Source organism: Lissotriton vulgaris, chromosome 3_2 (assembly GCF_964263255.1).
Source record: "Lissotriton vulgaris chromosome 3_2, aLisVul1.2, whole genome shotgun sequence".
NCBI lineage: Eukaryota > Metazoa > Chordata > Amphibia > Caudata > Salamandridae > Lissotriton > Lissotriton vulgaris.
The window spans coordinates 279,284,475-279,307,429 of record NC_141690.1 but is presented as its reverse complement, the minus strand read 5'-3'; the positions used below and the strand labels follow the sequence as shown (position 1 = coordinate 279,307,429).

General features: G+C 52.5%; 1 protein-coding gene across 2 annotated transcripts in view; it reads right to left on the bottom strand.

Moving 5' to 3' along the window:
* LOC147725685 (programmed cell death protein 4-like) overlaps nucleotides 1–22,955 on the bottom strand; it is a 123,659-nt gene that overhangs the window by 54,416 nt on the left and 46,288 nt on the right. For both annotated transcript variants that reach the window (XM_086964359.1, XM_086964360.1), the window contains exons 4-7: nucleotides 7,207–7,304; nucleotides 6,753–6,866; nucleotides 2,622–2,843; nucleotides 2,358–2,455 (exon numbers count right to left, since the gene is read on the bottom strand). In XM_086964359.1, coding sequence (XP_086820485.1) covers nucleotides 2,358–2,455; nucleotides 2,622–2,843; nucleotides 6,753–6,866; nucleotides 7,207–7,304 — 532 coding nt within the window. The remainder of the gene's footprint in view (nucleotides 1–2,357; nucleotides 2,456–2,621; nucleotides 2,844–6,752; nucleotides 6,867–7,206; nucleotides 7,305–22,955) is intronic.

Genomic DNA, 22,955 nt, shown 5'->3' with positions numbered 1-22,955 from the left:
GCAGGCGTATACCAACTTAGTGGAGGGACACCTGGCTGCTAGAATGACAGAAACTTCAGGAGGCAAGTCGAAAGGAATCAACTGCCGCCGCTCAATCTCCACGCAAGGAGGTGGAGACTGGACAGGTTCGGGTGGATGACCGTACCCTGCTGCTGCGACAGAAGATCCTCCCAAAGAGGCAGTCGGATCGGGGGATCGATGATCATACTGGGTAGCTCGGGATTCCAAACTCTTCGAGCCCAGTCCAGAGCCACAAGAATGACTTGAGCCCGGTCGCACCTGATCTTCTTCAGCACTCGGGGCAGAAGTGGTATAGGCAGAAAGGCGTTCAACAGACCGCAACTCCACTCCCGACAAAAAGCCTCGCCGAGCGAGTGCCGCCTTGGAAATTCCAACGTGCAGAACTGCTGACATTGCGCGTTTTCTTTGGTGGCGAATAGATCTAACCAGGCTCAACCCACTGTTGAAAGAGACCTTGCGCCACGTCCGAGTGAAGACGCCATTCGTGATCCATCATGCACCTGCGACTAAGTTCGTCCGCCCTGGTGTTCAGTGAACCTGCCAGGTGTTGAACCACCAGGGAAATGCCCTGATGTTCCAGCCATGTACAGAGGCGCAGAGCCTCCTGGCAGAGGGTCCACGACCTCACCCCGCCCTGTTTGTTGCAGTACCACATGGCGGTGGTGTTGTCTGTGAACACCTGCACTACACTCCCCCGGACAGAGGGAAGGAATGCCTTCAGTGCAATTCGGATCGCCCGTAGCTCCAGAAGATTGGTATGGAGCGGAGACTCCACCAAAGACCGGAGGCCTCTGATTTCCACCTCTCCCAAGTGGCCGCCCCATCCCAGGAGAGACGCATCCGTCACCACGGTGTGCTCCGGTTGGGAAAGGGAGAGGGATCTGCCATTGACCCAATGCCGGTTCGTGAGCCACCACTACAATTGTTGTGCAGTGCCCGCCAGGATCTGGCCGGACTCCGCCAGGTTCCCCTGATGCTGCGCCCACTGGAACTTCAGGGGCCACTACAGAGCCCGCACATGCCATCTGGCATGACCGACGAGCAGGATGAGGGAGGCCATGAGGCCCACCGGCCTCAGGGTCATCCTGACCAAAACCCAAGATAGAGGCCGAAAGATCGGAATCAGAGCCTGAATATCCTGGACTCGCCGATCAGGAGTATAGACCCAAAAGAGGAGATCACAGCGGTGATTCAGCGGGAGGCAGCCATCTTCTCTCATCATTTATTTTTGATCGCTAGTAAATACCTCTCATCATCTACTACAACAAAGTCATCATAACGCCCACCACAACCTTCACTTCTTTTGAGGGTAAGGTCTTTAAGACCGGACTCTTTGACACATGCCGCAAAACAGTGCCCACTGTAGGAGTTTCCATTGTGTTCAAAGTGAAGCTTTGCAGATGGTGCAAGCACTGAATAACAACATCTAGAAGAAGCAGATACCAAACTCCGCATGGATAACTCCCACAGTCACACTTTGACCTTTTGATGTCAAGAAGTCCAAGAATAATTTTCCAGCTTTCACTTGTTTAGCTTCAAATTTGTATTCTTTCATTTCCTGGGTTCTTGTAAAAGGAACAGATAGATTGAAATAGTGCATATGACTAGATAGAAGATGACAACCTCAGATTTTTTTTAAAAATGGTTACTTTTGTTTTCACCATGTGACCCTAGATCAATTTCCTAGTACAAAAAACGCAGTGCGATGTACATCTATAAGAATGAGCGACTAAGAAAAATGTTACTTACCCTGTAACCATATGTTTGTAGCGATTAGTGCTGTAGCTTCACATGCACCGCATTCTCCTGCCATCTGGCGCTGGACGTGCAGACCTACGAGAGTGTCACTGCTTTTGCTTGAATGCAGACAGCAGAACTTACAGAGAAATGACTAGATCCAATAAAAGTCATCTGCAAGGGTGAGATTTCCCCAATGTTTACCTCTGCTCTATAGGGCCTGCTTTCTGATGGGACACACTGAATGCAGCAAATTGGGTTGACAGTACCAAGATTAGTAGCAGGCCACAACAAAGCATGTGGGTTTGGGACTGCCTTAAGCTCAAGAACGCTACTTGCTACAGCTGCCACAGTAATCCTGAAAATCACTGCTCACCAAGACAGCACCCAGGAGCCCCTTCAGCATCCGGTGAACACAAAGACACCTCACTGGAGCAATCAGATTCATAAAGAGAACTGCAGGAGGCTGGCAAGGCAAGTGAATAAGGCACAGTTCTGTAAAGCCACTCTCAGATGTTTCTTTTTTTAAATTCTTGATGCAAATGCAAGATTCGGACAACTGTGCCCCCATAATTCTGCCCAGGGTCCACATTGCTTACCGTGCATAGTCGCAGTCCACCTGGCCCTTGTAGCGATCCAGGAAGTTCATTGGAAGCGCATGGTCAGCAATCGCCCTGGCTATGAACTGCCCCAACATCTGCACAGGATGAAACAAAAGCACATTTAGAACTAGACTGTGCCCAAAGCTGCTTCACAGGTGCTAACCTTCCACGTTACACCAACATTCACTGAACGTAGAAACAGCCCAGGCTGCACTGAGCACAAGGGCTTGCTGGCCATCGCTCACTCCCGAGCGCACTTACTTGCGGGGCCTCCGGAGTGTCCAAGATGAGGTCAGGGAGATCCTTCAATATTTTATCAAAGGCTTGAGCGATATCCTCCGGGTCCATGATCTTGCCCACCAGGTCAGAGAGGAGCCGGGATGTGAGCTCTCGGTGACTGGCCTTTCCTTCCAGGGAGAGGGAGACAGCCAGGGAAGGAAACTCATGCCTCCTCCTGCCCAGATTCAGCTCCTTCAACAAGGCCTGTGCCGGAAGGAAAACACAGGGTTAGACGTAGCATCACATACCTGCAACCAGCCTCGAGCGCGCAACTACTCAAACTGGACATAGCAGTGAGAGGCACATGCAGCCTCCTGAGGGCCCCGTGCCTCACCCATCAGTGTCTCGATAACCTGTTTGATGGGATTTAAACTTGACCCGAGTGAAGAGGATGGAAGGTTGATAGTAGTGGATGGGTTCAGATTAATTGTAAATATATCATCCGAAGCCAATCAATCGTACAAGCTCCCAGCTCCATTCTCCACGTGTGGCCAGATGCCCAATATGAAACGAATGATATCCAAACTAACATTCATCTGCGCTAAAGGTGTGGGCCACAGGAAAGAAAGTAGGAACGCAGATAAGCATGCTCGCATGAAAGTCTGACAGTACTTTAGGAGTGATTAAGGACGGCTCACAAGTGCCGCCATTTCAATACAGAAAACAGTATACGGCTCTGCTGCCGATACGGACATCACACTGGTTCATTCAGACATGGAGGCAACTTGGAAATGGGTCTTCTTAGCCGACAGCTTCATGTTACCAAAACCAGCCAGAACAGGATGTCCATCCTCTGGCAACCGTCTAGTGGTGCCTGGTGGACGAAAACCCAATCTTCCTTGACCCAGACAGACTGATGCACTGCCCACCCAACTGCCTAATCCCTCTCAAACGTCGACTATGTATAGTATCGAACTATTACCAGGCTATATTCTATTTTTTCTTTTTAACGCACCTGAATCCAAAACTCTGAACAGGTCGTTGCTCTGTGGGTTTATTGACTCTTGTCAGTCAAATAAGTAATATAAAGTGAGTCGCTCCCAAGATTCATTTGGGCTCTGCTTATCTTAATGTTCTTTTGGAGAGTTGTATACAGTTTACTGGCTGGTAGGAATGTACCAGGAGAGGTCTTGTCTGGGGCCTCCTGACACCTTTTACTGTCATCTCACATCCCCAAGGTGGGTTCTGTTTTGGGTCATGCAGTGAGAGATGCTTCGACATTCCCCTCTTTCTATACGTAAAAAGGCATGTTGACAGGTCAGCTAGACTGAGAAGCCATCACTATCACCACGCGAAAGACCACATCACACCTCACAAACCTACCATGCACCCCAAAGCCTTACAACACTACTTCACGTCGCACCATTTGTCATCTCGCCTCCCTCGTTAATGATTCTTAGAGCGCACACTTACCTACACTGACCCTCAATTAGGCCAGGACACCTCCATCAACACATGCCCGGGTGTGGCCTCACATGGCCCCACCTTTGGGAAGTGGGCAGTTAACAGGCCCCTTCCTGGCGCTTCGTCACTAGCAGCACGGATGCCACCGGGCACCATCTAGTGCAGTCACAGATCAGCACAATGGCTCCCTGAGATTACACAAGCCGCATTATCCCGTGTGGAAATACAGCTTCGGCAAACTTGTATCCATTTTCCACTGCACAGGTTGTTACTGATGGATCAGTAACAACCTTTCGGAACATACACCCCTTCTTCATGAATAACAAACTCTGAAATTTACCGTCAATCCTTGCAGGGTTAGCCACCATGCCTCCACACATTTCCAGCTAAGGTCGGCATCTTCCCTGAAGCTTGGTAATGCCTTGTAAACCTGTTCTGAATGCATCAACTTGCTAGTCTTTCTCTCATCACTTCCTCATCAGATCCCACAGTGTCCACATAATTTCCTACGCAGATGACTCCCAACTCATCCTCTCACTCGCCGACGACCCCACCACCACCAGAACCAACTTTCACAGATGCATGACAAACAACTGCCTCCTAAGCTGAACACAGACAAGATGGAAGTACGGATATCCTCCTGGTGACCATCAGACCTAGGACCCACACCCACTCCCTCCAACCACGCCAGAAACCTCGGAATCATCATTGACAAGCTCATTATGAAATCATAGATCAACACTGTCTCCTCCACCTGCGTCCTCACTCTGTGCATACTACGTAAGATCTTCAAGTGGCTACCCCTACACACGAGACGCACCGTGACACAGGCCCTCATCACCAGGTGACTGGACTACGGCAATGCCCTCTACGTAGGAACCGCTGCACACCTCCTCCAGAGACTTCAGACCATACAGAATGCAGTAGCCAGACTCCTTCTCGGCCTTCCCCGATGACCCCACATCACACCCCACTTCAGGAAACTCCATTGGCTCCCCGTAAAGAAGAGCGGTCAATGCAAACTGCTGATCCACGCACATAAGGCTCAACACAACTAAGGACCCGCCTACATTGACCACCACCTAAACTTCCACCAACCATTAAGATGACGACTCTCCGCCTCCCTTTCACTTGCCCATACTCCCTGCATCTACCGGAGCAGAAGTGGAGGAGGATCCTTCTCCCACGGCGCAGCAAAAACCTGGAGCAGCCTCCCCACGCACCTACGGACCATCACCTCACGTCCCAATGGGCCTCAAAACCAGGCTGTTCGAATACGCCTCAGGACCTGCAAGCACCTGGATAACCTATCGGGTGATGAGCCACACTTTATAAACCTTGAGTGATTGATTTACTAGCCACTCTCTCATCAACTTGCTAGCCTCTCTCTTCGACTTGGTAGCCTCTCTCTCTCTCATCAACATGCTAGCCTCTCTCTCTCTCATCGAGATGCTAGCCTCTCTCTCAGTGACTTGCTAGCCTCTCTCTCATCGACATGCTAGCCTCTCTCTCATCGACATGCTAGCCTCTCCCTCATCGACATGCTAGCCTCTCCCTCATCGACATGCTAGCCTCTCCCTCATCGACATGCTAGCCTCTCCCTCATCGACATGCTAGCCTCTCCCTCATCGACATGCTAGCCGCTCTTCCATCGACTTGCTAGCCGCTCTTCCATCGACTTGCTAGCCGCTCTTCCATCGACTTGCTAGCCTCTCTCTCATCGACTTGCTAGCCTCTCTCTCATCGACTTGCTAGCCTCTCTCTCTCTCATCGACTTGCTAACCTCTCTTTCTCTCATCGACTTGCTAGCCTCTCTCGCTCATCGACTTGCTAGCCTCTCTCTCTCTAATCGACTTGCTAGCCTCTCTCTCGCTCATCGACTTGCTAGCCTCTCTCTCTCTAATCGACTTGCTAGCCTCTCTCTCTCTAATCGACTTGCTAGCCTCTCTCTCTCTAATCGACTTGCTAGCCTCTCTCTCGCTCTCTCTCTCTCTCTCTCTTTCTCTCTCTCTCTCATCGACTTGCTAGCCTCTCTCTCATCGACTTGCTAGCCTCTCTCTCATCGACTTGCTAGCCTCTCTCTCTCTCATCGACTTGCTAGCCTCTCTCTCATCGACTTGCTAGCCTCTCTCTCTCTCATCGACTTGCTAGCCTCTCTCGCTCATCGACTTGCTAGCCTCTCTCTCTCTCTCTCATCGACTTGCTAGCCTCTCTCTCGCTCATCGACTTGCTAGCCTCTCTCTCATCGACTTGCTAACCTCTCTTTCTCTCATCGACTTGCTAGCCTCTCTCTCGCTCATCGACTTGCTAGCCTCTCTCTCTCTAATCGACTTGCTAGCCTCTCTCTCTCTAATCGACTTGCTAGCCTCTCTCTCGCTCTCTCTCTCTCTCTCTCATCGACTTGCTAGCCTCTCTCTCTCATCGACTTGCTAGCCTCTCTCTCTCATCGACTTGCTAGCCTCTCTCTCTCATCGACTTGCTAGCCTCTCTCTCTCTCTCTCTCTCTCTCTCTCATCGACTTGCTAGCCTCTCTCTCTCTCATTGACTTGCTAGCCTCTCTCGCTCATCACTAGATAATACACTGACACTTGCTGGCCTTTCCAACATACGCTGATGCCCATTCCTCTACAGGGGCCTATAGACTATTCATGCAATCTTACATCGTCCCTACAGGCCATCACCATCACCTCACGGTTCACGAATACTCACTACAACTTCACCGGTGTCCCCGTGCTCAAAGTATTCCTGCACCATGGGGTGCACATTTTTCTCCAGGTCGCGTTCCTCCAGCTCTGGCACCACCTTCTCGTACACTGTGTCACCCTGTAGAACGAGGTGGAAAACGTAGAAGGGTTTAAAGCAAACACACCTACCGTAGAACTGAAGCTCACAGCAGGCACCTGAGGCAGACTAACAGGTTGTGGGTACGCACACATAAAATTTCTCATGATTTGTAAGACGTTTCTTGAAACAAAACAGCACCCCCATTAGCAAGTAAACATGTCCTTGCCTGGAAGTGGAAAGGACAGAGCAGGGCACAGATCTGAAGCAGAGGCAGGAGACACTACCTTGGGGTATCCTTTTTGCAAGCAATGTCTATAAAATCTGCAAGGGAACAGAATTCTCGGTCCCTAGGTGGGTGGGGGTGGTCCTGGCAGCTTACCTGAGCAGACTCATCATAGTTGGGGTCATGGGCGTCCGGCTCTTGGTATCCATAAACCACTCCGGGGGCACCCCAGACCCCCTTCCCTCCAGCACCTCCTGCAGGAGAAGCCAAGCACATGCATCAGGAAGGAAAGTAATAACATGCAGAAAAAATAAACAGAGGCTGCATCATGTACTTTCTAGGGACACAAACAGTTAAGAGCAGCTGCTGCCACTTTTGGGTCGGTGTTCAAGGACCTCATGATGAAAATACCAAAGTAGGTCCAAGATTATCCAGGTGCCAGGAACCCAGAAGACTGCAACCCTCCTTCCACTTTTAAGAGCTCTTCAAACCAATCACCACCCCAAACCCCAGGAAAAAGAAAGCCCACAACGGACTCTGAACTCTCGAACCACTACCGACCAATCTCCCGCATCAAGTACCCTGGTTAAAACCCTGCAATCCTCTAGATAAAAACCCTACAGTGGCGGAAGAGAAGTTTCACCCCTGTCTAACAGCAGTGATGGATTGGATGAAACTGAATCATCTTCAGTGTAACAGCTCAAAAACAGAAACGATGCTGTTTGATAAGTCCAATGTGTTTATGCCCAACCAGTGGTGCCCCTCCAATTCGGCCCCACCTCCGAACACAGTGGACCCAGGGAGAAATTTGGGAATCAATTTGGACCCTACATTATCTTTCCACAAGCAAGCTCTTGCTGCGGCAGGCACGTGTTTTCAAACAATAAAAACTCTCCGAAAATTCTTTGACCTTCTCCCTATGCCTGCTAGGAAAACTGTTGCAGCAGCCTTAATTTTATCAAGTCTGGACTACTGGAACATTCTATACGCAGGAACAAAAAAGAAGGTCTTGAAAAGATTGCAGGTTGTCCAGAACGCTACAGCGAGGGGAGTACTCAACTGGCCGAAAGGCTCCTCCTCAGCAGCAGCACTGAGAATTCTTCACTGGCCGCCGGTCCATAAGAGGATTCTTTTCAAAATCTTGACCATCATTTACAAAGCCACAAGGGCAACTGGACCAGGATATCTAAGATCCAGAATCAGGCCATGTGCCACCCAACGCACTCTGCTGTCATCCGCGGATAATTTTTTAACAGCTCCCACTTTCAAACTGAAATCTAGAGGGGGGAAGGCAATGGCTGTCCTAGGGACCGAAGCCTGGAATTCCCTGCCCACTCAGCTTAGACAAACTCAAACTGAACTCACTTTCAGGAAGCTCTTGAAAAACCTGGATTATCGCCACCCCGGATCATATTGTGCAATCTCTTATCTAATCTCTGCTTCTGCTGTTGTAACTTCGCTTTCTCTCCTCTCCGGACTTTCAGATCCCCTTTCTCGACAAAGCTCCAAGATGCTCCTGTGAGTGAACATTGCACTATCTAAAACTACTCATGCATTCATTCATTCATTCATTCCAACACAGCCCACAAGGACAGGACTTCCAAACACATCATCAGCTACACAAACCCCACATCGGGGCACCGCGGTCGCCATCATCTCCAAAACCTCAGTCTAGCAACAGATTTCGACGATTATGGTCTTTCGACCCTTTCCTCGTTTTCTCTGAAACCAATAAAGAGCAAAAGGTAATCTCACTGGCATTGAGCAACTTACAACACAACCCATATACTGCCCTCCCCTTCACTGTTCGCCCCAAATGCCCCATGACGCAGGGTCCCAATTCCCTGGCAATGCATTCACAGTGCGTGAGACCAACCGCACTATTAATTACACCAGATATATACAGTCCCTTTTGCCACCCCACGTGGCCCCCCAGAGGTTCACAAATGCCCCATTGCTTGCATTTTAACTTAATCCCTGAATCTGCAAACCTCCACAGCTGTGGGGCAGCTCCAACCCATGCAGCAATGGCTTTCAGACCTCCCCAGCTGATGGGCAGCTCCAACCCATGCAGCAATGCGCTTTCAAACCTCCACAGCTGGGGGGCAGCTCCAACCCATGCAGCAATGCGCTTTCAAACCTCCACAGCTGTGGGGCAGCTCCAACCCATGCAGCAATGGCTTTCAGACCTCCACAGCTGCGGGGCAGCTCCAACCCATGCAGCAATGGCTTTCAGACCTCCCCAGCTGTGGGGCAGCTCCAACCCATGCAGCAATGCGCTTTCAAACCTCCACAGCTGTGGGGCAGCTCCAACCCATGCAGCAATGCGCTTTCAAACCTCCACAGCTGAGGGGCAGCTCCAACCCATGCAGCAATGGCTTTCAAACCTCCCCAGCTGTGGGGCAGCTCCAACCCATGCAGCAATGCGCTTTCAAACCTCCCCAGCTGTGGGGCAGCTACAACCCATGCAGCAATGCGCTTTCAGACCTCCACAGCTGTGGGGCAGCTCCAACCCATGCAGCAATGCGCTTTCAGACCTCCACAGCTGGGGGGCAGCTCCAACCGATGCAGCAATGCGCTTTCAGACCTCCACAGCTGTGGGGCAGCTCCAACCCATGCAGCAATGGCTTTCAGACCTCCACAGCTGTGGGGCAGCTCCAACCCATGCAGCAATGCGCTTTCAGACCTCCACAGCTGTGGGGCAGCTCCAACCCATGCAGCAATGCGCTTTCAAACCTCCCCAGCTGTGGGGCAGCTCCAACCGATGCAGCAATGCGCTTTCAAACCTCCCCAGCTGTGGGGCAGCTCCAACCCATGCAGCAATGGCTTTCAGACCTCCACAGCTGTGGGGCAGCTCCAACCCATGCAGCAATGCGCTTTCAGACCTCCACAGCTGTGGGGCAGCTCGAACCCATGCAGCAATGGCTTTCAGACCTCCACAGCTGTGGGGCAGCTCCAACCCATGCAGCAATGCGCTTTCAAACCTCCCCAGCTGTGGGGCAGCTCCAACCGATGCAGCAATGCGCTTTCAAACCTCCCCAGCTGTGGGGCAGCTCCAACCCATGCAGCAATGGCTTTCAGACCTCCACAGCTGTGGGGCAGCTCCAACCCATGCAGCAATGCGCTTTCAGACCTCCACAGCTGTGGGGCAGCTCCAACCCATGCAGCAATGCGCTTTCAGACCTCCACAGCTGTGGGGCAGCTCCAACCCATGCAGCAATGCGCTTTCAAACCTCCCCAGCTGTGGGGCAGCTCCAACCCATGCAGCAATGCGCTTTCAAACCTCCACAGCTGTAGGGCAGCTCCAACCCATGCAGCAATGCGCTTTCAAACCTCCACAGCTGTGGGGCAGCTCCAACCCATGCAGCAATGGCTTTCAGAACTCCACAGCTGTGGGGCAGCTCCAACCCATGCAGCAATGCGCTTTCAGACCTCCACAGCTGTGGGGCAGCTCCAACCCATGCAGTAATGGCTTTCAAACCTCCCCAGCTGTGGGGCAGCTCCAACCCATGCAGCAATGGCTTTCAAACCTCCCCAGCTGCGGGGCAGCTCCAACCCATGCAGCAATGGCTTTCAGACCTCCACAGCTGTGGGGCAGCTCCAACCCATGCAGCAATGGCTTTCAAACCTCCAAAGCTGAGGGGCAGCTCCAACCCATGCAGCAATGGCTTTCAAACCTCCAAAGCTGAGGGGCAGCTCCAACCCATGCAGCAATGGCTTTCAAACCTCCAAAGCTGAGGGGCAGCTCCAACCCATGCAGCAATGCGCTTTCAAACCTCCCCTGCTGTGGGGCAGCTCCAACCCATGCAGCAATGCACTTTCAGACCTCCACAGCTGTGGGGCAGCTCCAACCCATGCAGCAATGGCTTTCAAACCTCCCCAGCTGTGGGGCAGCTCCAACCCATGCAGCAATGCGCTTTCAAACCTCCACAGCTGGGGGGCAGCTCCAACCCATGCAGCAATGCGCTTTCAGTTCTCCACAGCTGTAGGGCAGCTCCAACCCATGCAGCAATGCGCTTTCAAACCTCCCCAGCTGTGGGGCAGCTCCAACCCATGCAGCAATGGCTTTCAGACCTCCACAGCTGTGGGGCAGCTCCAACCCATGCAGCAATGCGCTTTCAGACCTCCACAGCTGTGGGGCAGCTCCAACCCATGCAGCAATGGCTTTCAAACCTCCAAAGCTGAGGGGCAGCTCCAACCCATGCAGCAATGCGCTTTCAAACCTCCCCAGCTGTGGGGCAGCTCCAACCCATGCAGCAATGCGCTTTCAGACCTCCACAGCTGTGGGGCAGCTCCAACCCATGCAGCAATGGCTTTCAAACCTCCCCAGCTGGGGGGCAGCTCCAACCCATGCAGCAATGCGCTTTCAAACCTCCACAGCTGGGGGGCAGCTCCAACCCATGCAGCAATGCGCTTTCAGACCTCCACAGCTGTAGGGCAGCTCCAACCCATGCAGCAATGCGCTTTCAAACCTCCCCAGCTGTGGGGCAGCTCCAACCCATGCAGCAATGGCTTTCAGACCTCCACAGCTGTGGGGCAGCTCCAACCCATGCAGCAATGCGCTTTCAGACCTCCACAGCTGTGGGGCAGCTCCAACCCATACAGCAATGCGCTTTCAGACCTCCACAGCTGTGGGGCAGCTCCAACCCATGCAGCAATGGCTTTCAAACCTCCACAGCTGAGGGGCAGCTCCATCCCATGCAGCAATGCGCTTTCAAACCTCCCCAGCTGTGGGGCAGCTCCAACCCATGCAGCAATGCGCTTTCAGACCTCCACAGCTGTGGGGCAGCTCCAACCCATGCAGCAATGGCTTTCAAACCTCCACACCTGAGGGGCAGCTCCAACCCATGCAGCAATGCGCTTTCAAACCTCCCCAGCTGTGGGGCAGCTCCAACCCATGCAGCAATGCGCTTTCAGACCTCCACAGCTGTGGGGCAGCTCCAACCCATGCAGCAATGGCTTTCAAACCTCCCCAGCTGTGGGGCAGCTCCAACCCATGCAGCAATGCGCTTTCAAACCTCCCCAGCTGTGGGGCAGCTCCAACCCATGCAGCAATGCGCTTTCAGACCTCCACAGCTGTGGGGCAGCTCCAACCCATGCAGCAATGCGCTTTCAAACCTCCACAGCTGTGGGGCAGCTCCAACCGATGCAGCAATGCGCTTTCAGACCTCCACAGCTGTGGGGCAGCTCCAACCCATGCACCAATGGCTTTCAGACCTCCACAGCTGTGGGGCAGCTCCAACCCATGCAGCAATGCGCTTTCAGACCTCCACAGCTGTGGGGCAGCTCCAACCCATGCAGCAATGCGCTTTCAAACCTCCCCAGCTGTGGGGCAGCTCCAACCCATGCAGCAATGGCTTTCAGACCTCCACAGCTGTGGGGCAGCTCCAACCCATGCAGCAATGGCTTTCAGACCTCCCCAGCTGTGGGGCAGCTCCAACCCATGCAGCAATGCGCTTTCAAACCTCCACAGCTGGGGGGGCAGCTCCAACCCATGCAGCAATGCGCTTTCAGACCTCCACAGCTGTGGGGCAGCTCCAACCCATGCAGCAATGGCTTTCGGACCTCCACCACTGTGGGGCAGCTCCAACCCATGCAGCAATGCGCTTTCAGACCTCCACAGCTGTAGGGCAGCTCCAACCCATGCAGCAATGCGCTTTCAGACCGCCACAGCTGTAGGGCAGCTCCAACCCATGCAGCAATGCGCTTTCAGACCTCCACAGCTGTGGGGCAGCTCCAACCCATGCAGCAATGCGCTTTCAGACCTCCACAGCTGTGGGGCAGCTCCAACCCATGCAGCAATGCGCTTTCAAACCTCCACAGCTGGGGGGCAGCTCCAACCCATGCAGCAATGCGCTTTCAGACCTCCACAGCTGTAGGGCAGCTCCAACCCATGCAGCAATGCGCTTTCAAACCTCCCCAGCTGTGGGGCAGCTCCAACCCATGCAGCAATGGCTTTCAGACCTCCACAGCTGTGGGGCAGCTCCAACCCATGCAGCAATGCGCTTTCAGACCTCCACAGCTGTGGGGCAGCTCCAACCCATACAGCAATGCGCTTTCAAACCTCCCCAGCTGTGGGGCAGCTCCAACCCATGCAGCAATGGCTTTCAGACCTCCACAGCTGTGGGGCAGCTCCAACCCATGCAGTAATGGCTTTCAGACCTCCACAGCTGTGGGGCAGCTCCAACCCATGCAGCAATGCGCTTTCTAACCTCCACAGCTGTGGGGCAGCTCCAACCCATGCAGCAATGGCTTTCAAACCTCCACAGCTGAGGGGCAGCTCCAACCCATGCAGCAATGCGCTTTCAAACCTCCCCAGCTGTGGGGCAGCTCCAACCCATGCAGCAATGCGCTTTCAGACCTCCACAGCTGTGGGGCAGCTCCAACCCATGCAGCAATGGCTTTCAAACCTCCCCAGCTGTGGGGCAGCTCCAACCCATGCAGCAATGCGCTTTCAAACCTCCACAGCTGGGGGGCAGCTCCAACCCATGCAGCAATGCGCTTTCAGACCTCCACAGCTGTAGGGCAGCTCCAACCCATGCAGCAATGCGCTTTCAAACCTCCCCAGCTGTGGGGCAGCTCCAACCCATGCAGCAATGGCTTTCAGACCTCCACAGCTGTGGGGCAGCTCCAACCCATGCAGCAATGCGCTTTCAGACCTCCACAGCTGTGGGGCAGCTCCAACCCATACAGCAATGCGCTTTCAAACCTCCCCAGCTGTGGGGCAGCTCCAACCGATGCAGCAATGCGCTTTCAAACCTCCCCAGCTGTGGGGCAGCTCCAACCCATGCAGCAATGCGCTTTCAGACCTCCACAGCTGTGGGGCAGCTCCAACCCATGCAGCAATGGCTTTCAAACCTCCACAGCTGTGGAGCAGCTCCAACCCATGCAGCAATGCGCTTTCAAACCTCCACAGCTGGGGGGCAGCTCCAACCCATGCAGCAATGCGCTTTCAGACCTCCACAGCTGTGGGGCAGCTCCAACCCATGCAGCAATGCGCTTTCTAACCTCCACAGCTGTGGGGCAGCTCCAACCCATGCACCAATGCGCTTTCAAACCTCCACAGCTGTGGGGCAGCTCCAACCCATGCAGCAATGCGCTTTCAGACCTCCACAGCTAGGGGGCAGCTCCAACCCATGCAGCAATGCGCTTTCAGACCTCCACAGCTGTGGGGCAGCTCCAACCCATGCAGTAATGGCTTTCAAACCTCCACAGCTGTGGGGCAGCTCCAACCCATGCAGCAATGCGCTTTCAGACCTCCACAGCTGTAGGGCAGCTCCAACCCATGCAGCAATGCGCTTTCAAACCTCCCCAGCTGTGGGGCAGCTCCAACCCATGCAGCAATGGCTTTCAGACCTCCACAGCTGTGGGGCAGCTCCAACCCATGCAGCAATGCGCTTTCAGACCTCCACAGCTGTGGGGCAGCTCCAACCCATACAGCAATGCGCATTCAGACCTCCACAGCTGTGGGGCAGCTCCAACCCATGCAGCAATGGCTTTCAAACCTCCACAGCTGAGGGGCAGCTCCAACCCATGCAGCAATGCGCTTTCAAACCTCCCCAGCTGTGGGGCAGCTCCAACCCATGCAGCAATGCGCTTTCAGACCTCCACAGCTGTGGGGCAGCTCCAACCCATGCAGCAATGGCTTTCAAACCTCCCCAGCTGTGGGGCAGCTCCAACCCATGCAGCAATGCGCTTTCAAACCTCCACAGCTGGGGGGCAGCTCCAACCCATGCAGCAATGCGCTTTCAGACCTCCACAGCTGTAGGGCAGCTCCAACCCATGCAGCAATGGCTTTCAGACCTCCCCAGCTGTGGGGCAGCTCCAACCCATACAGCAATGCGCTTTCAGACCTCCACAGCTGTGGGGCAGCTCCAACCCATGCAGCAATGGCTTTCAAACCTCCACAGCTGTGGGGCAGCTCCAACCCATGCAGCAATGCGCTTTCAGACCTCCACAGCTGTGGGGCAGCTCCAACCCATGCAGCAATGGCTTTCAAACCTCCACAGCTGTGGGGCAGCTCCAACCCATGCAGCAATGCGCTTTCAGACCTCCACAGCTGTAGGGCAGCTCCAACCCATGCAGCAATGCGCTTTCAAACCTCCCCAGCTGTGGGGCAGCTCCAACCCATGCAGCAATGGCTTTCAGACCTCCACAGCTGTGGGGCAGCTCCAACCCATGCAGCAATGCGCTTTCAGACCTCCACAGCTGTGGGGCAGCTCCAACCCATACAGCAATGCGCTTTCAGACCTCCACAGCTGTGGGGCAGCTCCAACCCATGCAGCAATGGCTTTCAAACCTCCACAGCTGAGGGGCAGCTCCAACCCATGCAGCAATGCGCTTTCAAACCTGCCCAGCTGTGGGGCAGCTCCAACCCATGCAGCAATGCGCTTTCAGACCTCCACAGCTGTGGGGCAGCTCCAACCCATGCAGCAATGGCTTTCAAACCTCCCCAGCTGTGGGGCAGCTCCAACCCATGCAGCAATGCGCTTTCAAACCTCCCCAGCTGTGGGGCAGCTCCAACCCATGCACCAATGGCTTTCAGACCTCCACAGCTGTGGGGCAGCTCCAACCCATGCAGCAATGCGCTTTCAGACCTCCACAGCTGTGGGGCAGCTCCAACCCATGCAGCAATGCGCTTTCAAACCTCCCCAGCTGTGGGGCAGCTCCAACCCATGCAGCAATGGCTTTCAGACCTCCACAGCTGTGGGGCAGCTCCAACCCATGCAGCAATGGCTTTCAGACCTCCACAGCTGTGGGGCAGCTCCAACCCATGCAGCAATGCGCTTTCAAACCTCCACAGCTGGGGGGGCCGCTCCAACCCATGCAGCAATGCGCTTTCAGACCTCCACAGCTGTAGGGCAGCTCCAACCCATGCAGCAATGCGCTTTCAAACCTCCCCAGCTGTGGGGCAGCTCCAACCCATGCAGCAATGGCTTTCAGACCTCCACCACTGTGGGGCAGCTCCAACCCATGCAGCGATGCGCTTTCAGACGTCCACAGCTGTAGGGCAGCTCCAACCCATGCAGCAATGCGCTTTCAGACCTCCACAGCTGTGGGGCAGCTCCAACCCATGCAGCAATGCGCTTTCAAACCTCCACAGCTGGGGGGCAGCTCCAACCCATGCAGCAATGCGCTTTCAAACCTCCCCAGCTGTGGGGCAGCTCCAACCCATGCAGCAATGGCTTTCAAACCTCCCCAGCTGTGAGGCAGCTCCAACCCATGCAGCAATGCGCTTTCAAACCTCCCCAGCTGTGGGGCAGCTCCAACCCATGCAGCAATGGCTTTCAGACCTCCACAGCTGTGGGGCAGCTCCAACCCATAAAGCAATGGCTTTCAGACCTCCACAGCTGTGGGGCAGCTCCAACCCATGCAGCAATGCGCTTTCAAACCTCCCCAGCTGTGGGGCAGCTCCAACCCATGCAGCAATGCGCTTTCAAACCTCCCCAGCTGTGGGGCAGCTCCAACCCATGCAGCAATGCGCTTTCAGACCTCCCCAGCTGTGGGGCAGCTCCAACCCATAAAGCAATGGCTTTCAGACCTCCCCAGCTGTGGGGCAGCTCCAACCCATGCAGCAATGCGCTTTCAGACCTCCCCAGCTGTGGGGCAGCTCCAACCCATGCAGCAATGGCTTTCAGACCTCCACAGCTGGGGGGCGGCTCCAACCCATGCAGCAATGCGCTTTCAAACCTCCCCAGCTGTGGGGCAGCTCCAACCCATGCAGCAATGGCTTTCAGACCTCCACAGCTGTGGGGCAGCTCCAACCCATGCAGCAATGAGCTTTCAGACCTCCACAGCTGTGGGGCAGCTCCAACCCATACAGCAATGCGCTTTCAGACCTCCACAGCTGTGGGGCAGCTCCAACCCATGCACCAATGCGCTTTCAAACCTCCACAGCTGTGGGGCAGCTCCAACCCATGCAGCAATGCGCTTTCAAACCTCCCCAGCTGTGGGGCAGCTCCAACCCATGCAGCAATGCGCTTTCAGACCTCCCCAGCTGTGGGGCAGCTCCAACCCATGCAGCAATGCGCTTTCAAACCTCCCCAGCTGTGGGGCAGCTCCAACCCATGCAGCAATGCGCTTTCAGACCTCCACAGCTGTGGGGCAGCTCCAACCCATGCACCAATGCGCTTTCAAACCTCCACAGCTGTGGGGCAGCTCCAACCCATGCAGCAATGCGCTTTCAGACCTCCACAGCTGTGGGGCAGCTCCAACCCATGCAGCAATGCGCTTTCAGACCTCCACAGCTGTGGGGCAGCTCCAACCCATGCAGCAATGGCTTTCAAACCTCCCCAGCTGTGGGGCAGCTCCAACCCATGCAGCAATGCGCTTTCAAACCTCCCCAGCTGTGGGGCAGCTCCAACCCATGCAGCAATGCGCTTTCAGAACTCCACAGCTGTGGGGCAGCTCCAACCCATGCAGCAATGCGCTTTCAAACCTCCCCAGCTCTGGGGCAGCTCCAACCCATGCAGCAATGGCTTTCAGACCTCCACAGCTGCGGGGCAGCTCCAACCCATGCAGCAATGCGCTTTCAAACCTCCCCAGCTGTAAGGCAGCTCCAACCCATGCAGCAATGCGCTTTCAAACCTCCCCAGCTGTGGGGCAGCTCCAACCCATGCAGCAATGCGCTTTCAGACCTCCACAGCTGTGGGGCAGCTCCAACCCATGCAGCAATGGCTTTCAGACCTCCACAGCTGTGGGGCAGCTCCAACCCATGCAGCAATGCGCTTTCAAACCTCCCCAGCTGTGGGGCAGCTCCAACCCATGCAGCAATGCGCTTTCAGACCTCCACAGCTGTGGGGCAGCTCCAACCCATGCAGCAATGCGCTTTCAGACCTCCACAGCTGTGGGGCAGCTCCAACCCATGCAGCAATGGCTTTCAGACCTCCACAGCTGTGGGGCAGCTCCAACCCATGCAGCAATGCGCTTTCAGACCTCCACAGCTGTGGGGCAGCTCCAACCCATGCAGCAATGGCTTTCAGACCTCCACAGCTGTGGGGCAGCTCCAACCCATGCACCAATGGCTTTCAGACCTCCACAGCTGTGGGGCAGCTCCAACCCATGCAGCAATGCGCTTTCAGAGCACCCACCGATCCAAGACGCGCACTCCACGAGTACCAGTTACACCACCTATAGCAACTCTCATTGTTTTGACACTCTCAACCTCAGCTTTAGGTTCCAACAAGCTGAGGAACATTTGTGGGGCCCACTGTGTGTCTCCCATTAAAGACCAATCTGCTTCAACGAGTTTCAGAAGTAACTTGATGCTGGCTCCTCTTTAAGCGGTCTACATCCCTGGTCTACGCTTTCTAGTGTTGAAAAACATAGAGGTTTATGTTTAACATTATATGGTCTATAAATCAGCCACAGAAAAAGCTGCACAGTCCCAAGAGCAGCCTTGAAGAAGGCGGCCTCCCCCCCCCCTGCCTCCATCCCTGGAAGATGTGAAATACCATTTCATGCCAAGTGACCAAGGACGCTTGGTGACTCACTCTCTATTCACACATGGCAGGGGCGCTGCCATGTACAGTGTGCCCCAGAGGTGCCCTGACAATCACATGAGGCATCACTGTGCCATCACCAATCCCTCAGGCATTACAACAGGGCTCATGGGGGGCACAGCCAATCACAAGCGGCATCATATGGGGGCACTGATATTAATATTAAGCATCAGCAGAGCACTGCCAATCACACAGGGCATCATGGGGGCACGGCCAATCACACCAGGCATCGTGGGGGCCCGGCCAATCCCACTGGGCATCATGGGGCACAGCCAATAATGCTAGGCATCAGCAGATCACTGTCCATCACACAGGGCACCATGGGGGCACGGTCAATCACACTGGGCATCATGGGGGCACTGCCAATCACACCGGGCATCATGGGGCACTGCCAATCACACCATGCATGTTGGGGGGCACTGCCAATCACACCAGGCATCATGGGGGCACTGCCAATCACACCAGGCCTCTAGCAGCACTTGGCATCACTGTGGCACTGTGTTTATACTGGGTATTTGTGTAGCACGACAATTGTTTACGTTTTTTGGGGATCTACAAACACAGGGGCCTGGGTGGCTCACCATGGCCTAAGTAGAAACGCTGTATTAAGTGTTTCATCAAGCTGTTCGGTATCAACTGTATCTGCAGTCTGTTGACTGTTGTGTTACTGTATATACTGGAAAAAACTAAATAAAATTTATCTATTAAAAATAAATTGGAAAAAAAGAGGGGGGGGGGGGGAAACACTAAAGATTTTGGAAACTAACCTTAATTTTGAACTGTTTACGCTCAGGTAAACTAGTTTCTCTCATCCACAATTACAAAAGCGACCGACCTTTCTGTACAATCCCACGGCGCAGGTGTGGCGTTACCTGTCAAACCTGTTACACGTCAGAAACACTGGTGTCGCTTCAAAGACTTTACTCATCAGGCCCCATTTAAAGCCAGAGGCAAAAACTAATGTAACACTGCAAAAACACACACCACACACACCTATTTTTTGGCATTTCACTGGAAACTCCAGAAAGTTAGTCACTACACTCAGAAAGGGCTGGAGCCCTAACAACGCTTCATTTAAGACCTCCAATTGGTCAGAAAGAAGGCTATATATCTCTTCACTGAAAAACCCAAAGGTTACGGGGACGTTCTAGTTAGTAAATAGAATTAAAAAACAGAAATTCACTTTTAAAATAAACTATGGTTACAGGGACATTATAGTTAAATTCTGAATGTGCTCGCACAGAAGTTTAGCAGTTACGATTAGCTAAAGTAGCTAATCATGCCCTAAGGTAACTATAACTCGCGCCCTCGCCATGCACAGTTTTCTCCTCAATAATTTTACTGCAAACGTTACAGTGATAGAATCAATGATTTGATCAAAAATGTCACGAGTCTTGTAATGTGGGTGCTAATTGGCAGCGTGAGTTACCTTACCAATTACCATTCATGTGATGTCATCGATTGTATACGTTGTCTCTGTGACCTCGCATATATAGGTCAAACAACACAATGGAAAGTCAAGGATATCACAACACAAGAGCAGGATCTGCTGCAGGTACGCAACACTCCATTGGTTGAACATTTTGAGGAAAAAGGTCGCCCAGAAAATGGTTTCATGTGGCAGATTAGTGACAACTTGAAACCACGACCTAGAGGAGGCAACAGCCAAACGCTACTCAACAGATGGGCGTGTAAATGGATTATCAGATGGCAGTCCATCAGCAATGGACTCAGCACACAAGAAGAATGGAATTCAATAATATCCCTTTTTTTATTTCCCTTACCTTCAATTACTCTCTATATTAAGCCATTAATCATTCAGTAAGGCAGGTCTTACTAATTCTATACCTCCATTAGCATGACAAACTAAGTATACATGTCACTAGGTTAAGCCATTAAGGGTGCACCTATAAATGATAGAACTTAGACCGTGGCCCTGTTACCTGGAACTTTACATACGAGTGCATCTGCCTTTAAGTAAGTGAATCTTCAACTTTGATGATCATATTGGGTTTTTTCAATTTTGAATAGTCTTGGTCCTATAAGTAGTTTAGACCACGAGTTCTGACGGGCACCCTAAAGATGTGTCGTCTGAGCCACTTTAAAAATTACACTTTGGCAAGTTAATTAAGTGAATAAAAATAAGAAGTCCCTTAGGGTTCCTCTGTTCTGACCACCACCTTTCGCTTTTTATTCTAGCGATACTAGGTGCTCACACACCTGTCCTGATGAAGAGCTCAAATGAATGAGATCGAAACGCCATCGACCTTAGAACTACCCAACTCCTTGTTTTACTATATAAAATAATCAAAGGGAGTTCAGTGTCTTGTTGTTGTAAGGAGTTGCACGTTTTGACCTTTTCCCTCACTACAGCACTTTTTCTTCAGTTTTTGGTGAGCACTGGATTGTGATCAGTATACAAAAAATAAGTTAAAAATTAGTTGGTATTCCGCAACGAATACATTAATTGCATTATAAATTTTGGAGGATGCCCTGCTTTATACGTGCCTTGATTGAGTGTGTATATTTGCTTCCCAAATGAAAATGTATAGTACTCAATGTAAAAACTCTTCTTTCTTCTCCACAAAGGAACTTCTATTGGACCAACTGGCCCCAATGAACAACTGTTCGCTCAATATTCTTAAAGTTACCTTGGGGCACAAGTTACAGTTACTTGATGATGATAGCAATTTAAAGCGTGCACAGCTACTCCCAGGAGTGTCCCGAGGCAAGCCAGCAAAGATCGGAGGATGAATAATAGAAGATTAGGTCTGCACAAAAAGCCAAGTTTGACTTTTTTTTCTTAAACATTACAGCATCACTCGCTATCGCAGCTCCAGAGGAAGCAGATTCCAGGCTACTCACCCCGGATACTTTAGAGACCTTCCTCCTGCACGCTGAATTCTGGGTATCTCTGCAAATCATTTGTTGGCGGATGTCAACTGTCGCGTAGGATCATGGAAACCAAATCTGGCTCTGATGTAAGAGCCCCCCCGACTGATAAAGGGCATAACGCACTAGAACAAGAGCCTAGAATTTGACTCTTCCCCTGATGAGCAGCCCCCACCGCAATACACCTAAAGGAGTTGAAGAAAAAGAGAAACGCCTACTTCAGGAAAATAAAACGCTCAAAATCGGACTTCTTCAGCCTCCAACTTAACCAAGCAAAAAACCGCCCGAGAAAACTGTTTGAGCTAATCAAATCGCAATCCAAGGAACAACCACAACCACTCAACACTGGTCGTGAGGCACCCTCCAGTGAAGACTTCGCTGCTTTCTTTATCCAAAAAACTGACAAAATAAAAAGCGATCTCCTCATTGACGCAAGCCTCTACTCCAAACCCAAATGCCTAGCACCCGCTGAACCAAAAAACAATGCTACATGGTCAACCTTTGACACATACTCGGAAGAAGAAATTGGCAAATTACTCAGCACCCTGAAACCATCCAATCACCTCACGGACCCTCTCCCTGCCTTCGCAGTAAAAGACTTTACCCCTTTGCTTCTCCCTCTCTGGACTAAAATCATCAACAGCTCTCTCCAACAAGGAAACATACCTGACTCCCTCAAAGTTGGTCAGGTCACACCTCTACTAAAGAAACCAACAGCCGACCCCTCTGACCTCAACAATTACCGTCCCATCACCAATATCCCCACTCTCGCCAAACTGCTGGAAAAATGCGCACAACTACAATTGACTAAACACATTGAGAAATTCGATCTCCTCAACCCTCACCAGTCAGGCTTCCGAGCAGGACACAGCACAGAAACTGCTATGACTCACATAATTGACGACGCACTTAAAATGCTAGACCAAAACGACACCTGCCTCCTCATCCTTCTTGATCTCTCCTCAGCATTCGACACCGTTAAACATGAGAATCTACTAGAACTACTAAACACAAGAATGGGCTTATCTGGAACTGTCCTCAAATGGTTCACTTCCTTTCTGCACAACAGGTCGCAGAAATTCAAGAGCAACAACCTGATGTCTTCGCCAATACCTGTAACACTAGGCGTCCCCCAAGGATCCTCTCTATCCCCAACTTTGTTCAACCTAGTCATGGAACCTCTCACCACCTTGCTACAAGCATCCAATGTACACTTTCACATGTACGCCGATGACACCCAACTTTACCTCAAATTACAATCACCCAATGACATCCTGCTCCTGAACTCAACGATCAGATGCACCCAATCCTGGCTTGCCGACAATCACCTCAAACTCAATGCCCTGAAAACAGAGTTCCTTCTGATCTCACCTCCAGCGAAGATATCCACCACTCAACATTGGCTTAAACTCCTAACCGCACTCAATGTCCAACCCACCACCGTGGACTCAGCAAAATCTTTAGGCATAACACTCGACACCAATCTCAACATGCAGCAACATATCAGCCAGG